At 34.4% G+C, this 18,907-nt stretch overlaps 1 protein-coding gene across 8 annotated transcripts in view; it reads right to left on the bottom strand.

Moving 5' to 3' along the window:
* ANAPC10 (anaphase promoting complex subunit 10) overlaps positions 1-18,907 on the bottom strand; it is a 220,044-nt gene that overhangs the window by 173,529 nt on the left and 27,608 nt on the right. For all 8 annotated transcript variants that reach the window (XR_014243967.1, XR_014243968.1, XR_014243969.1 and 5 more), the window contains exon 4: positions 13,048-13,168. Coding sequence is in view for 2 of the 8 variants with exons in the window: in XM_082390030.1 (XP_082246156.1) it covers positions 13,048-13,168 (121 nt within the window). In the remaining 6 variants the exon portion in view is untranslated. The remainder of the gene's footprint in view (positions 1-13,047; positions 13,169-18,907) is intronic.

Raw genomic sequence — 18,907 nt, forward strand, 5'->3', positions numbered from 1 at the left:
ATTTATTTTGGGCTGCATTGGGTCTTAGTTGCTGCACGGGGGCTTTCTCTAGTTGCGGCGAGCGGGGGCTACTCTTCATTGCGGCGTGCGGGCTTCTCACTGTGGTGGCTTCTCTCGTGGCGGAGCACAGGCTCTAGGCGTGTGGGCTTCAGTAGTTGTGGCACGCAGGCTCTAGAGCACAGGCTCAGTAGTTGTGGCGCACGGGCTTAGTTGCTCCACGGCATGTGGGATCTTCCCGGACCAGGGCTTGAACCCGTGTCCCCTGCATTGGCAGGCGGATTCTTAACCACTGCGCCACCAGGGAAGTCCCAAGTTGAAAGCTCTTAAGCAGAGGAACTTGTGTGTGTGTGTGTGTGTGTGTGTGTGTGTGTGTGTGTGTATGTGTGTGTGCAAAATGAAAACCAAGCTGCTTTTCCTGAATTCAGATCTGAAGGAAATCTTTACTCTGGATATGTATAAAAAGGACACTTTGTGATATAGTAGACTACATTCTCAACAATATTCCTAACAATTACAACAGCAAATTCCATAATTTCTTAGGTGTCTCAAAGTAGGCCGATTGATTAATAGTAAAGATAAATTCTATAAAAGCAATTTTTTAAAATAATGCAGCCGAAGTATAATAGTTATAATAGCTAAAGAACATGTATGTCTTCAAGCAATTCCCAATTAAAAAAATATATGAAATTCGACTCTTAGAAGATTAGTCTGAAGATCTATAAATAAGCTTTTGAGACTACTGGCATCACAGTCATTTCTTAACACAAGTTTTGTGTGCAACACCTCTTTACTATAATTCCTAAAACATAGGAAAAGAAAGCTTTCAGATTAAGTTTTGAGGGTTTAGCAATTATATATAAAATGAGTATAATACTTAGTAGACAATGAAAACAGATGCAATCTTTTTTTTTTTAAAGGGCTATTCATTATTCTCATGAATCTCAAAGAAAGTGCAATTAGGGAATAATTCAAAGGCCACAGTTATCACTGTATACAGTTAGTGTCAAAAGAGACACCATGTAAACAACATATAGTGATTGGCCAGATTCACTACAATTAAGTGAGAAGAAAAGCAAAAACAGGATCTCAGGTGCTTCCCTGGTGGTCCAGTGGTTAAGAATCCACCTTCCAATGCAGAGGACTTGGGTTCAATTCCTGGTAGGGGAACTAAGATCCCACATGCCACAGGTCAACTAAGCCCACACACTGCAACTACTGAGCCCGCGCGCTCTAGAGCCTGCACACCACAACTAGAGAGCCCACGTGTCGCAACTACTGAGCCCGCACTCTGGAGCCCGTGCGCCACAACTAGAGAGAAGCCCGCACGCCACAACGAAGAGCCCTCACACCACAACGAAAGATCCCGTGTGCCACAGCTAAGACCCAATGCAGCCAAATTAATTAATTAATTAATTATTTTAAAAAAACATAAAAAACAGGATCTCAAAGGATGATGTACTCTGCGTGAAAAACTTAATTTACTCTTAAGGCACTATCTACCATTAAATACTCACAGAGTACCTTTTCCTCAACTTCAGAGGAGTTTACCAAATCTGAATACTTAGGTTACCTCATACAAAACTGAAATACAGTAAGCTAAAGAATATAAGACTATTTTAACTGGGATTCTTTAAGAATTAGAGTAAAAACACTATTTAGTCTAAACATTTTACAGAGTTAGAATCTATGTACTTTCAAAGTTGCTTTCTAAATACAGATAAGTAGATACACTAATATACTAAAATAGAATTTTAGTAATTACTGGCTCTAAGTCTCTTTTATAATTATTTTATTGATTTCTATTATAAAATTATAGATGTTTTCCTACAGAAAAAAATCAGGGTACTTATTATTATGAAATTTCATTTGCTTATTTAGCAAGTATGTTATTTCAGGGAAGAAGTAGGGAAAACAGGAGTTGTCAGTTTGTTATAATCATTATTTTATATGAGTCAATGTGCCAGTTAAACCCTAAGAAAACTGCTTACCCTCAGTGGTGGGGAGACAGAGAGTATATTACATATTTTCTTTTCTTTTTCTATAAAGACTTTATTTTTTAAAGCAGTTTTTGATTCACAGCAAAATGGAGAGGAATGTACAGAGATTTACCATATACCCCCTGTCTCCACACACGCATAGCTTCCCCATTATCAACATACGCCACCAGAGTGGTACACTTGTTACCAAGGGTGAACCTACAGTGACACGTCATAATCATCTGAAGTCCAAAGTTTACATTAGGGTTCACTCTTGATGTTGTACATTCTGTGGATTCAGACAAATGTACAATGACATGTACATCATTATATTGATAGTATCACACAGAGTATTTTCACTGCTCTAAAAATCCTCTCTGCTCCATCTATTCATTTTCCCACCACCACCAATTCCTGGCAATACCTAATCTTCTTACTGTCTCAATAGCTTTGCCTCTTCTGGAATGCCACATAGTTAAAATTATACAGTATGCAGCCTTTTAAGATTGGCTTCTTTCACTTAGGAATATGCATTTAAGGTTCCTCCATGTCTTTTCATGACTTGAGAGTTCATTTCTTTTTAATGCTGAATAACATTCTATTGCCATTGTCTAGATGTACTACAGTTTATCCATTCACCTACTGAGGAACGTCTTGCTTGCTTCCAAGTTTCGGCAATTGTGAATAAAACTGCTATAAACATCTGTGTGCAGGATTTTGTGTGGATATAAGTTTCAACTCATTTGAGTAAATATCAAAGCTCATGACTGCTGGATCATATGGTAACAGTATGTTTAGTTTTGTAAGAAACTGACAAACTGTCTTCCAAAGTCGCTGCACTATCTTGCATTCCCACCAACAATGAATGAGAGTTCCTGTTGCTCCACATCTTCGTGAATACTGGGCACTGTAAGTGTTCTGGATTTTTGCCATTCTACCCAAATGTGTAGTGGTACCTCCTTTTAATGTGCATTTCCCCGATGACAAATTATGTGGAGCATGTTTTCATATGCTTATGTGCCACCTGTATATCTTCTTTGGTGAGGTGTCTGTTAAGATCTTTAGCCTATTTTTTTAAATCAGGTTGTTTGTTTTCTTACTGAGTTTTAAAAGTTCTTTATACATTTTGGATAACAGTCCTTTATGAGAAGTGTCTTTTGCAAGTATTTTCTCCCAGTCTGTGGCTTGTCTTCTCATTCTCTTGGTATTATATATTTCAATCTGAGGTATCTGTAACTATGTGATAATTTTGTTCATTTGGTGGCAAAGAATGGGAACCTACAGATTATATAAAACCCAGAATAAGAACTTATAATCTTCATTATTAAAAATAGGCAATAGTAAATTTACACAGCTTCTTAGGAAACACCATATTAATTTAAAACAAGATAAAAGACTTCAGACAATTAAAATTGTTAGACAGCTAATATCTAAACAATTTCCCTACTACTGTCTCAAAGTTATGGTATCACTCAGTCTGATTCTAGATCTTCTTTTCTTATCAGAAGTACCTTGAGGGTCTCCTCTGCCTAGTCCCTCTGTCCTACTTAATTAAGCACCAGAGATCAAGACTAGCTGTAGACCATTTAATTAGCTAATTATCATTCTTAAGCTAATTCAAACTAGACAATTTGTTCTAAAAATGGCACTGAGATAGTTGGACTACTGTTTCTGTTTTCTACCATCAACTATAATTGCAAATAAAAGAGGAAAGGTCCCCCGCCGCCAAAAAAACCTACAAACCCTTGTATGATGATTTTTCTTGATTCGATTATGAAGGAAAAGGGCCACAGAAGAAAGTATCTATTGGCTTATATTCCCAGAGTTTCTACCCCAATATTCTCACTCTTTTATTCTGAAACTTGGAGATTTTTTTCTTTTTTCCTTAGAAATTTTATTCTCTAAAATACCCTGTTTAAAGCTCTTTATAAAATCATTAAGCAAAAGCCATCAGCAAAAAAAGAAAAACAAATATTTATAAACATTTATGCCGACAGCATTAGCATTGCAAGTAGCAATCAATTTTCAACAGGATAGATCAAGGGAGTAAACAATTTTTAAATACATTTCAAAAATCAATAGTTAATCTAGCCTATCACTCACTAACTAGCTCATTTCCCCAGCTACACACTTCGATTTTTCTGAAAAACTTGAAGAAATATTTTGGTAACTTGTAATCTAATGTGATTTTTCTTAAAGAAAAAAAATGAAAGGAATACGTATTGTACGTTGATTCCCAGCTAAAGCACTGCCTTGCTGTGTGACATTGGGCAGCTTGCTTCACCTCTTGGTGTCTCATTTGTAAATAATGGCATCGTACTTGATTAGAAGTTGCTAACTGGTGGCCACATCCAGCAGTGGATATACCTTGTTTGCCTAGCATGTTTTTAAAATTGGGAAATTTCATATTCAAATCCAGATTTCTGATTTCTCTTTAAAAATTAAAAGATTGGCAACCCTGCGCCTATATATTTCCTGTGGCAAGAAAGGCTGCAATTGAATAGCAGCTGTCCCGCTTTGGATAAGGCATGGATTCTTGGTGTTGCGTTACCTTCCTGTATGCTCGGCATTTGAGATTCTGATGAACTAAATTACCTCTAAAGTTTCTTTCAGTTCTAACGTTCTCATGTTTAGAGTGAGCCACACAGCAAAAGATCCGTTTCACCTCTCTAAGCCTCAGCTTGATTTGAATAAGGGGATGAGAATAACATCTAATTACCACGTGAGCTTTGGAGAGACAAAATGAAATAGTGAGTGGTGACTGCTTAGCACAGTGACATATATGTAGAAAGTACTTAATAAACAGCAGAGGTGACAATAAACACAAATAATGGTGAACACAATAATTCAAAAGTGATTCTATGATGGTCAATCCAATCTAAGTCAAAATCGACATGCTGATTCTTCTCTTCTGAATGCAACATTGGTCTCATCAAAAAATCACCTATTTGCCTCTAATTTTTGGAGATTACTAGTTCTTCATTTACCACATGTAAAATAAGAGGCTGAGGAAAAAAATGAAAGTTCTTGAATAGGCTCATCTCAATTCGATGTATTTTTAAATTACGATAAATATTTTCAGCAGGCATTTTTCAGCAAGATATGCTGCAGCTCTTTCAGTTGCAACTACTGTTCTATTCAGGGTCATTTTAGTTGCCAAGAATAAAAATTCACTCAAAAGTTTCTACAGGAAGCGGGGGCTTACCGAAAAGTTTATATATCCATGGGAACCCAGGAGAAAGTAAACAACCAGGTATGAGAAAGGTCAGGAAATGAAGCATGTTGGGGCACCAGCCACTTGTTCCAGCCTATTTTTCTTTCCCCTGGTTGTCTCTGTCTTTACATCCACTCTAGTCATTCTACACCATCCTGCCTCCTCCCATACCTCATACTTTATATTCTTCTAACTTTAAAGCTTCAGTTGGCAAACGCCCTTCACCTTACCCACCCTCTCCAAAATACTATCTTTCTGCATCAAGTCTTGCTGCTAATGTGCCTGTTTCTTGTAAGTCATAGTTCTGAGAGAGGTAAAAAATTAAAAATAGAACTACCATGTGATTCTCCAATCTCACTTCTGGGTTTATACTCCAAAGAACTAAAAGCAGGGTCTCAAAGAGAGATTTGCCCACCCATGTTCATAGCAGCTTTATTCACAATAGTTGAGAGGCGGAAGCAACCCGAGAGTCCATTGTCAGATGGATGGATAAACATACAATGGAATATGATTTAGCCTTAAAAAGGAAAGAAATCCTATCACATGCTATAACCTGGATGAACCTTGAAGACATTGCGCTAAGTGAAATAAGCCAGTCATAAAAAGACAAGTACTGCATGAGTTCACTTATATGAGGTATCTAAGTGTAGTCAAACTCAGAGAGAAAGCAGACTGGTGGTTACCAGGGGCTAGGGGAAGGGAAAATGAGGAGGAGTTGTTTAATGGACATAGATTTGCAGTTTTGCAAGATGAAAAAGTTCTGGGGATCTGTTATACAACAATATGAATATACTTAACGCTACTGGACTGGACTGTGTAATGCTACTACACTCAAAGATGTTAAGACAGTAAATCTTATTTTTTTATCACAATTAAAATTTAAAAAAAAATTTTCTGAGAGAAGGAATCGATCAGATTTATTCCGATAATCCTTTTGAAGCAAACTACACAAGCAAGGGTCAGTGACAAGCCTATGGACTGACCACTGGTATATTTATTTGACAACTCTTTATTAAATGCCTACTGTTTCCAAACTGTGCTAGGTTCTCAGCCAGATGCCCACCCGTGGCCTGTTTGGCTGGTCATACTAAGTAGGCTTTCCTTATATAACAGGGGTTGATGATCCATCTCATTTTCACATTTGTAAGTAAAGTACCTATTTCTATTGTACTACATCCTACCATAGGGTTAATAAAGGGTTTTCTAATTGTTTGTTTGTTTTCTTTGCCCTTGGCTGTTACTACTGTCACTCTGCCAAAAAAAAACCCCAAAACAACAACAAAAAAGGTGCAGTTCTTCCATAACTGCTGTGAAAGAACACGTGAAAAGAGCAACCATACGGCGCAATGCTCTTGAAAGGAACCTCATCAATTTCATAGTTCCCTTTAAGTATGCATCAGCAGTACAAAACCTTCCAATACAAAGAATTATGAAACAAAACAAGAATACCCATCAGAATCTTCTTACTTGGCACAAATAGTATGATAGGAAAAGTTGGAATTCTTGCTATGAAAGCAAATAACTTAATTAGTCTCAAATCTATAAATTTAGAAACTATCACTCCAAAGAGTGATTAAACTACTTGCAAGAACTGTCTTAGTTCAGAACTGCATTAAATAAATTGCCTATTACAACATGTCACACAGGTTTAGGAAGGAAACTTTTCAGTCCTATCTAACTGGATTCCTGACCATTATCAGCTTCTGTGACATCATATTCTCTTGATTTTTTTTCCTCATCTCTGGCAGTTCCTCTCAGCTTTTTTCATTGGATGATCTTTTTCTATCCTTGAATATTGGCATTTCCACAGTTCCAGCCCTGGTACTCTTCTTTCCAACTATACACACTCCCTGAATAAAATCAAAACTCACACCAGAGCTTCTACTTACACATGGATGATTCCCAAATCTACACCTCTAACCTAGACTTCTTTCCTCAGGTTCAGATCCATATACTTGACTACCCACTGTAAAGTCCCTCCATCTGAAAAGATACCAGAAGTCAGTGGCAAAAATAAATCTCATTAGCTTAAACTTTCTCTCTATCCCTACCCCCAGTGTTTCTTAACTCTGCATTCCATTTCTGATTAATCGCAACATCCAACCAGTTGCCAGACATGAGAAGAAATCTAGATGCCCTCTCCTACCTACTTGAACCACCTGCCCGCACTCCCAGTAAACCCCAGGTAGCAATCAGTCACAAGTCCTTTTGATTCTACTCCAAACACATCCCTTCCTCTTGAACCCAACTGCCATCACCTTAGTTAAAGCCTCATAATTTGCACCTGGACACTACATACCTGGTCTTTACACTGCTCCAGCCCCATCATTCCCAAGATTTAACTTGATCAATGTTTCCTCATTTAAAGTCTAAACTCCCTAGAATCCTGACGGCAAGCACAATCTGACTTTCGCCTATATATATTCAGTGGAACAATTATATATTTATTCCCTACAAGAATGTACATTCCTTATGTACAGAGGCCATATTACCATCACGGTAAATGTGTTGAATGAATAAACACTTCTCCAGTCTTTCTTGCGGCTTCCTCACACCTACCCAGCTTCCAAGCACACGACATTACTGGCAGTTCTGCCATTATGCCAGGCCCTCATGCTCCCATACCTTTATGTTCACCATGCCCCCTTTTAGAACACCTCCACTTTATTCTCCACCTGAGTAGGCTTTACATCTATCCTTCAGATTCAGTTGAACCACCACCTCTTTTAGAAAAAAAAATTTTTAACTAATATTCCTAATAGTCCATTGTGTTCCCATACCCCCTGCATGTATTTACTAGACTATATTGTAATTGTTGAGTTATTTGCCTGTCTCTTCCACCAGACTACGAAGTGCTTAAGGGCAGAAACCATGCCTATCTCTGCTGTATCCCCGGTATCTAACACAGTGCCTGGTACTTAGCAGCCCCTAAATAAATATTTACTGAACAAAGCATGAATCTGTCTTATATAGGAATGCCAGACTTGTCAAAAAAATCTATAGTCTAAGTTGATGGTCAAACAAAAATCAAGAGATACAAGAACGTTTTTCTCTCTTAAAAATATATATGATACTCTACTGTGTAACATATTTTAGTTTCAAGAGAAAATGTACCCCAAATGCATAGATACCTCAACTCCATTTTAGAAATAAGTAATGTTTATAATTATGAATATTTTTTTAAATTGCATATGTTACTCTTAGAGAGGGATAAGAGACAATATTTCCAGCCTAAAAATTATGTGTACCTCACCAAAGCATTCTACATTCATTTCAAAGATGTCCTAAAGTTAGTTATAAAAATTAATTTTTAAAAATATTTTCTTTTAAATTGGCTAAATTCAATAAAAACTATTTTTTCCAAAGGCTCAATAAATTAAACACTCTGTCTTATCAAACCAATTTATGTTTGTAGATACTGCCTAAATCATTCTACTTTATAACAAGTTGTTTAAAATAGGCCCCTCATAAGAAAGTAAATATAAGTAGATTTTAAGATCAATGGAGAGAGTCAGAGCGTTTGTCTGCATCTCCTTACTCTACCACACACATTAATGGAATGCAAATTATAATAGTAAATGTTATTTTAACAGAAGAGCTGACTTATTAACCACTTCTGTCAAAGTACCATATATGGACTCCCATAGCCACACTACTGATTTAAGACACAAGGTAGAGAGCCAAAATGCTCACCCACATGGAAGAAAAGGAAAATATCATTACAGCTCTCTTAACATTGAAGACTTGTTTCAAGCCTCCTCTTAAAAAAAAAAGAATCACTTGGTAACAGCTTGATTATCTGAAGACAAAAACAAGGCTTAATATTCACTTCAGTGCTCAATCTTGTGCTCCATCAATATTTTATCCTTTTGTGGCTACAAATTTTAGAAGCAAAATGCTAACAATGAACCAAAGGACAACTTTCACATATGCTGAAAACATCTGCTTAACCTTAAGTTACCAAGTTGGTTTTCATAAACTGTATAGAAATAATTTTGAGAGCTGTCACTATATGTCTAATAAATGATTTTGGTTTTATATTTAAGAATACAAATTTCTACAACAGTTTTTTAAAAGAGAAATAACTAGTTAGAAAATTAAAAAGGACTTTAAGTTTTCTCGGATTTTAGCTGGAGATGTATTCTAAAATGTTAAAACGGGCACATTTAATACATAGTATTCTTTTGGTTCCTCACTCTAAACAACAAAAAATTTCCTTCACACATATTTTCCCTTCTGAGAGCAAAGGAAAAGAACAACATCAAACTAAAACATAATGCTAAAATACAAATGATTTAAACATTTAAAAAGCAACTATGTCTTTATTCGAAAACATCTCCAAAATAACTTCCTGGACAACATGAACATGATTTCTGGCAAAAAAATAACACAACTGAGATGAAATATTTTGGAAAGATAATGACACAGACTCTGAAATGCTAAATTCTCACTTCTATATAGAAATAGTCTCTTGTGCAGAAGCAATAAATTATAAACATCTTAAAAAACGTTCTTAGGTTGTTGGTTTCCCATTTGCATAGGATAGATAACTGTGAAAACAAGAAAGTAGAATGAACAGCGTAAATAAATTCAACTCTGGTGCCAAAAATGTTCTAATTGGCCAAACCCAGGGTCGGTATCTTGCATCCATTAGGCAGAAAAGTCTAAACTTCATTTCTGTTTTAGTTTTAAGTCCCTCCTCAGGTATAAAGGTTAAAATATGCATTCTAGAAGAGTAAAGGAAGGGCCTGATCTTTTTGTAGAGATTTTCAACAGAGGTAACAAAGATCTAGATATAATATCATGTTTCATAACTGAGATGAAGGGAAACATATGATAGAAAACCAGTAATTTTTGAATAAATAGGGTAACCTATTAGCTTTCCTCACCCTGAACTATAATTTTTTAACAGTTGCTATTTCAAATCAATAATAAAGTTAAAGAAAGTAGGTTTTAGAGTGTTTCAAGTAAACAAATCCATAATTTCTAGTAAAAAGGGAAAACCTATTAAAACACTCCAGTACACACTACACCCTCCAGTGGGCAAGCATCCATGGAAAAATAGAAAAAGATTTTGTTGGATTTTCCACTCAGTCAATCAGGCCTATAACTAATAAAATGATGGTTCTAAAAACCTCATAGAAGTTCACACTATTTTAATCTCTCGTCTTAGTATATAAGTTAGAAAAAGCAAAGACTTTTCTATAGTAACAATTTAGATGTTATAGGAGAATAATGTTAGAAAATAAACGCATGATCTGCTTATCTTTCCTTAAAAAACAAAGTGCTATCAGATTCTTAATTTCTTAAACTTATAAAAGAAAAACGGTACACAGAGTAAATCACATATAAAGATGTATAATTAAAGATAAAAGTATTCTTTATACCATGAGCTGCAAAGGCGGCACTAATATTTTAAAGCAAAATCCAAAAATTATGGTCCCTTAGTGAGAACTGTGGCAGAAAAGCAGTAGGTTCATTAAGTTTTTCAGGAAAACAACTTACATTATCACCTGGTAATATTTAGTATTACTGGTCTCATGAGGCTATGTGGTCACTACACACTTAGAATAAAATTAAGAGACTATTTAAAAGAGCCCTTATTCTATATGGCTAATGTTTCATGACTTAAATGATATAATAGAAGCAAAGACTAGATTAAAAGTATTCTACAATGGTCCAAATATTTAGTTTCTCTAATTTACAAAATACAAACATATATTTAATACGTAAATTTAATACATAAATCTGATCTAAACCTAGATCAGATATGAAGAGGTATAGTTCCCAAAATGAATTAAAGAATTTTTAAATATATATACTCTAGGAAAAACTAGTACAACTAAGACTACTTAAGGTCTTGAACTTATCACTAAGCTTATGAGACCAGCAATTACAGGACAATAGTGACATCTAGTGGACATTACAAATATATACCACACATATCTTGCAACAAAACCTTTTATTTTCTAGTGTTTCACATATTTCAACCTGTCTGGAGAAGTATATGACAAATCTTTAGTTGTAAACCAAAACAAGCTGACTCTGCTCCCTAAAAGCTTCTCAATATGAGTGACCCAATCATGTGATAAATATAAAATGTTTACCAATTAAAGTATAAGAAGTAAATATCTCAGGTCTTTAAGCACTAAGCGCTAATTAAATGTATCAAATACATGACTAAAAGAAGGTCTAGCAACTGGTCCAATATGATTATGATAATAAAAAGAATTTAAAAGATTCTAAATGAAACAAGTGAAAAATGAAAAAAAATTTAAATGAAAATTAAGAGCTGATCTATTTATGAATTTATTCAAGCATGGGAAGAACATATTAACCAGTATAGTCTGTCAGACAAAATAAGAAATATTTTTAAACTAGAAGAAGATAATCTTATTTATGACCATTTTTCAAAACCAGATTAGTTCTCAAGAAAATTTATAGGATTATTCTTTAAAAGTAAAGGAAGATAAGTGGAAGAAAACCAGCTAATCCTCTCAAGAAGTGATGAACTTACCTCAAAGAAGGACAAAAAAACAAACAACAAAAAGTACTTGTGGACAATGTCCTTACTTATTATATGTTCACACATAAGCAGATTTCACAAGAGAACAACACTGCACTTAATGAGAAAGCAATGAAAGTATATGTGATTTTTATTATGCATTTTATCACTAACTCAGGGAAGAAATACAAATATTTAGATCCTAGAGATAGGATCTAAATATAAACACTAAGTCAAATAAGAGTCCAGGCCACAAAGTAACTGGAAGTCTTTCAAAAATCACACATCCTTCCCAGATCTCTCAGAACCACCTAATTTAAAAGATTTTAATGATTATTTGACCTCAATGATTTTCTGAAAAGAAAAAATGCTCAGGGCCAGAACTTTCCAAGTATACATTTCAAAATCATTGAAGATATCTCTGAAATGTAAATATTTTGGGATTAATAAAATTCAGGTCACAAAAGCACTGTCTTACTGTCTTCAAAAAGTTATCAGAGGATAAATAAATTGTGATATATTCAAACAATGGATTACAACTCAGGAAGCAAAAAGAATGAAGTACTGATACATGCAACAACATAGATGAATCTCAAAAAAATTAGGCTGAGTGAAAGAAGTCTTACATAAAAGTATACCCTGTATGATTTCATTTATATGCTATTCTAGAACAGGCAAAACTGCTCTATGGAATGAATGAATGAATGAATAAACAAAATCACAACAGGAGTTACCTCTAAGGCTAGGATAGAGATGGAGATTGGGAAGGAATATGAGGGAATTTTCTGGGGTAATGGAAATGTTCTAAATTTTGTCAAGAGTTGGGGTTACACAGATGTATGCATTTGTCAAAACTCACCAATAATATACTTAAGATTTATGCAAAATTTATATAAATTTTACCTTAAAAAATAAACCTTAAGCAAATATTAATAACTCCAGTTATCATATACCATGCTAAAGCATTTGGGGTGATGTGTATAAATATCTGCAACTTATTTTGAAATGCACATAAAAATTAGATAATGGACAGATTATAATAAAGCAAATATAGCAAAACATTAACAACTGTAGAATCTAGGATATAAGTATGTTGGGGTTCTCTATTTAATTCTTTCAGATTTTCTGTATGTCTGAAAATTTCCATAATAAGATATTGGGAAAAAAATAAAGATGACAATCAGAATTCAAAAGAAAAGTAAAAATATAAAAAATTTAAAATATGTTCTCCAAAATATTAACAATTTTCCTTTTATATATTAACATTTTAATCTGTTTAATGTCAAAAGTGACCATCTTCTAAAGAGCAAACATTACAGGACAAAATATTTAAAAAAATTTTAAAGACATACCCGAATTTCCTGAAGATTGTGAAAATTATTTCCTACTCTGACTGAGATCTTGCTTGGAGTATAGCTTTCATCAGATTTGTAGTCCGCATAAATGCATAATGTCTTCACTGTTGTTTTTCTTCTAAAGCAATAAAGTAAAAACAACAAGCCTTTTATCATGTGGAAAGATTATATCCAAAACATGTTATCTTCTGATTTTAAAAGTCATATAGTTTGCTAAAATGAGTATTTGAATCAATAATTTCCATGTTCTTTAATTTTAACAATGATGAAAATGAAGAGCATGTGAAAAAATAGATACACATGTTATACTTTTACAGACATCTCTTACCTAGAACATGGTCAAGAAACAGATGTAAGCAAAGAAGAAACAGTTAAGCCAAAATAGGTACCTTAGACCGCAAACAAGCATTAAGAGTTTTCAGTTCTCATTTGTATTTTAGACAAAGAAATTATTCTAACAAGCTTGTTTTTCTTTACTAGTTAGTAGTTAATTACTTAATTTCCTATGTTAATACTTGAAAATAAACTAGCTAAGTGAGAAACTAATTCTAGCAAAAAGAAAAATGTTTAAAAAAACAGAAACAGAAAGTATAATCTTATTACTTAATGCAAGAAATAAAATTCTACTGCTTTTAAAACATACATATCTTAGAAAAATAAGCAAAGAATACATAACAAAAATTGATCTCAGAAAACTGCAAGTGGCCAGAAAACATGAAAATATGTTCAATCTCCAATAATCAAAGAAAGAGAAATTAAAACATACATAGACATTAGTCTTTTATCATATTGGGAAATATGAAAATAACTGATAATACCCAAATTTGATTAGAAAAAGGTACTTTCATAGCCATTTAGTAGGTACAAAGCCTTTGACTCACAAATTCAACTTCTAAGAATGCATTAAAAGACAATAATAACACAACTACTCTAAAGCAGATGAAGAGAAATCTTTATTGTTCTGCAGTTAAATTACTGAAAAATTATAAACAACCTAAATATCATCTCAGTACAGAATTAAGCAGATTACAATATACCCAATTTAATGAAGTACTACACAACTATTTAAGATACACATAGATATGTAGTTACAGTAGGGAAATAAAGCAGATTACAAAACAGAATATAAAAAAGGATCGCATTTTGGGAAAAACAAAAAAATTTTTAAAGTCATATAAACCTACGTATGTATAGAAAAAGGCCTAGATAGTATCATACAAAAATAGTAAAAGTAACTATTTTGATGCTGTGAAACTTATTTTCTTCTTTATGATTTCTATATTTTCTGATTAATGTTTTAAAATAAGCATGTATTATTGTGGTCATTAGGGGGGAAAAATGGACAATTTAAATATCAACCAAAAAAACCAGAAAGAAGTCTACTTAAACGTGCTTTAAAAGTTAAGATCTGATATAAACTGGCACTCACTTAATAACGAGCTCCTTGAACAGAAGTAGCCTGTGTCAAAAGTCAGTCTATAAAAACAGCAGGGGATCTATAGCTCTTAGTGAGGGGACCAAACTTCTATAGCTCAAGCTTTTCACCAGAAAGGAATAGGGAAAGTTAAGGACTTTTCCTCAAATAATAAAGACAGATCAAGATGTAAAATGCTAAATACTCAGGAATTGCTGACAGGATAAATACCATCACCAGATTTTCAAAAGAGGCCAGCGGTATCAAACTGACATCGTTCTCTGTCTGCTGCGCCAGGAAGGAGACAGGAGGGGAAGCGCAAGGAAGAAGTGGAAATTTTGAAGGGCATCCAAAGGTCTTTTCCCTGATGCACCAGCCATAAACAGGCAGTGAAAGGTCTTTCTTATCATGGAGAGATCAAAGATCATGAAGATTACCCTTAAGGATCTCTTTCTTTTTTTTTTTAAACAAAAGCAAATCTAAAGGACCAAACTTTTTGCTCAGAATAATTTCATCTCTAAGTTATTAAATTCAGGATAACTTAGTTGCTGAACCTAAAGATAACCAGGGTTAGGTTAGAAAGGCAAAGAATAATAATAACACTAATGATTATAAACACAACAGCAACAGCAGAAATAGCAAGTGAATAAGTGAATACTCTTGTGTCTGGCCCAGAAGAAATGCTTTATATGTATTATCTCATTGACTCATTAACCTTGTGATATAGGAACTATCATCACCTCTATTTACTGATTAAAAAAAAAAAGTAACACTCAGGTTAATAACTGGCTTAAGGTCACAAAGCTAGTAGGTGGGCAGTGTTGTAGTTTACGCATGTGTCTGCCTGCCTCATATGATCTTAACTACTATCACCTTCCTATTAATTAATTGTACTTAGCTTATCCAGCATTGTCATTGACACCATTTAACAGTAACATGTAGATGTTTATAATTCTTTAAATTTGAGCTACATCATGGTTTCTTACCCTCGGGTCTATGTAGCCCCAGAAATCATATGTATAACTTATGCTATATATGTAGTTTCATTAGGTTTGCAAAGGAAACTGTGCCCTCCCATAAAGTTAAAACTGTTACTCCATAAAGCCTTTTAAAATTATTTATAAATTTTATCTCGTGGTAAATTTTAAAAATACTATTGCTTAGAAAATCATGCTGCTTGTCCAGTGGCAATGCATGTGGGAAGGAAGCACATACATTGTGCTACAGGACTTTCCCTCCCACCATAAACAACTAGAATACCAGACAACATATATGAAACAATCGCCTGCAGACACTGAATGACAAGACGCAAAGGCCTGTAAGTCCTGAGAGAAAGGAAACGAATGAGGTGAGCCCTATGAATAACTGGGCTTTCTGACTGATGGCAATTTCCCAACTGCTATGCAGGCAGAGAAAAGCCTAATAAAAGAATCTTGCAGTCTCACTGAAATGAGGAAGGAGCTATACTGAGAAAAAACTCCAAAAATCTGCCTGGAGTCCCCTTGAGCCTTTGAACACCAATCTACACAGGCATAGATAGGGTGAAACTCCACAAAGACATGCAAAGAACAGTTGCTGGGGGAAGAACAATTACTGAGAAACAGTAAGCCAAACAATTCCCAGAGCTTGCACAGAGTAAGCAAACATTAGAGTTCCCAATAACCAAAGTGGAGAATCCAAATAGCTCCTCAAATGTCTAGGACATTCATTTGAGATCCCAGAAGGATCAAGCCTTTGTATTCCATGAGGCTAATCTTGCCCAAGAGAAGTGATCTTAAAGAGTGGTCTGGGGATCTATGGGGGATCTGTAGGGGATTTCAAGATCCTTTCAGGGCATCAACAAGGTCACAACTATTTTCCTAATAACACTAAGATGTTACTTGCCTTTTTCAGAATCATTCTTTTATGAGTATACAGTGGAGTTTTCCAGATGTGATCTGACACGGGATACTGTAAAAGATTTAATGAAGAAGCATATGTGTGACTCCAGCTGTCTCCTCTGAAGCCAGACACTAAAGAGATTCACAAAAAAAGTAAAACAATAACACTCTTCTCACTATTTTTTGTTTCGGAAGAGACAGTTATTTTTCATCTAAAAATGTTATTTATGTTAACATAATAGGTTAATTATTTAACTTTAGATGAATATATAGATACTTTAAAATTCCTCAGCTATAATTTCCAATATGGTAAGTACTGAGAGGATATAAAAAAATAAACAGAAGATCTTTGGAGACCTCAATAAAAGTTTAAAGTGGTACTGAAACCAAAAAAAATTGGAGGCTTGCTGCCCTTGAGCAGGGATCAGCAAACCACAGCTCAGAGGGCAAATGTGACTGACCACTTATTTCTGTAAAAAAAGTAATATTGAAGCAAAGCAACAGGCATTCACTTACATACTGTCCATAGCTGCCCTTGCACTACAACAGCAAAGCTGAGCAGTTGCCACAGCTTAAAACATAGTTTGCGAGGCCTAAAATATTTACTATCTACTCCATTACAAAAAGTTTGCTGACTTCCACCCTAGAGTAAAAGGTACTCTAGACCACAGTAAAGGGACTTAAAATGAAGCCTCAAAAAGATCAAGTTGATTCTTAAGAACTTACCTACCTGCCAGAACAAAGTCTAATCGTCTTTAAAAAACAAAATCCAATACTCAACATGGTAAAATTTACTATACCCAGCATCTAATCAAAAATTACTACAAAGAATCAGAAAAATATGACCCATAATGAGGAAAAATCAGTCAATTAAGACAGATATAGAAAAGACAGAGATGATGGAATTAAAAAATAATAATTTAAAAAGAGAAAACATAAATATCTACCTATAGGTATATAACAAACCACCTCAAAACTTAGTGGCTTAAAAAAATAATCACTATTTTGTTTATGAACTTGGAATTTGGGCAGGGCCCAGAAGGGAAGGCTCCACACAGCATTGGGTATGGCTATTTGACTTGAGAGGTGAAGGACCTGCTTCCAAGATGGCTCACTAATACGGTGGCAAGCTGGTGATACTTGTCAGCTGGAGCCTAGCTGAGAACTTGGGTTTTGATTCATTTTTTTTATGGGCTTCTCCATTTGATGTGGGTTTTCTCACAGCATGGTAGATGGGTATCAAGGGAGAGAATCACATAAATGAGAGAGAACAAGGCAGATTGCCTTTTATGATCAAGCCTTAGAAATAACAGTATCATAACATCCATACTCTATTAGACAAGAAATCCACAAAGGCCTGACCAGTTTCAAGAGGGGAGACATAGATGTCATCTCTTGATTAAGTAGTACCAAAGCTGAAGAAGAGCATATGCAATAGGAAATAATAATGTGAACATACTGGAAAACATTGTCTCGCTTCCCTGGAAATCAGGGGGTGGAACTGAAAGTTCCAACCTGCTAATCACATGGCTAGTTCTCCCCACAACCAGCCCCCACCCTTGAGTGGAATCCGAAAGTCACCTTCCCTAAAGTGTTTTCAAGAGCCTGAGAGCAAGAAGTCAAGTATTATCCCATTGCTCTTAAAATTCAGGAAATTCTAAGGGTTCAGGGAGCTGTGAGCCAGGAACTATGAATGAAGACCAACTATATATGAGACATCTGAATAACCATGTATTCTTCTTATAAATCACAATACTGTAATAACTGAATACTAGTAACAACTTTGGGCCAATAAATTAGATAATTTTGATAAAATGGACAAGTTCTTTGAAAAAAACAAATTATCAAAACTGATTCAATAAAATAGATAATCAGCAAGGATCTACTGTATAGCACAGGGAACTCTACTCAATATTCTGTAATAACCTATATGGGAAAAGAATCTGAAAAAGAATGGATATATATATATTTATAACTGAATCACTTAACTGTACACCTGAAACTAACACAACATTGTAAATCAACTATACCCCAATATAAAATAAAAATTAAATTAAAAAAATAAAAAATAAAAATATCTGCTGACAACTGAGGCATAAAAAAACTGTATTTTTCTTGGGGGAGAAATGACTCAATGAATATGGGAGAAAAATTGGTAATGAAAGAGAAAATCTGTGCTATGGCAAAAACAAAACTGATTCAAGAATAGAAAATCAATTAAAGAAATAAGATGTTGTATGTTTAATTAAAAAACCCAACAACTTCACACAAAGAAAACTCTGGGAACAGATAGCTTCAATGGTGAATTTTATCAAATATCTAAGCAAGAAATAATAGTGATTCTATATGAATCCTTTTAGACTAAAAAAAAACAATAGAAAAGATGAATGAAACTAAAAACTGGTTCTTTGAAAAGATGAACTAAATTGATAAACCTTTAGCCAGACTCATCAAGAAAAAAAGGGAGAGGGCCCAAATCAATAAAATCAGAAATGAAAAAGGAAAAGTTACAACTGACACCACAAAATACAAAGAATCATAAGAGACTACTACTACAAGCAAC

This window comes from Balaenoptera borealis, assembly GCF_965194805.1.
Source record: "Balaenoptera borealis genome assembly, chromosome: 4".
NCBI classification, from domain to species: domain Eukaryota; kingdom Metazoa; phylum Chordata; class Mammalia; order Artiodactyla; family Balaenopteridae; genus Balaenoptera; species Balaenoptera borealis.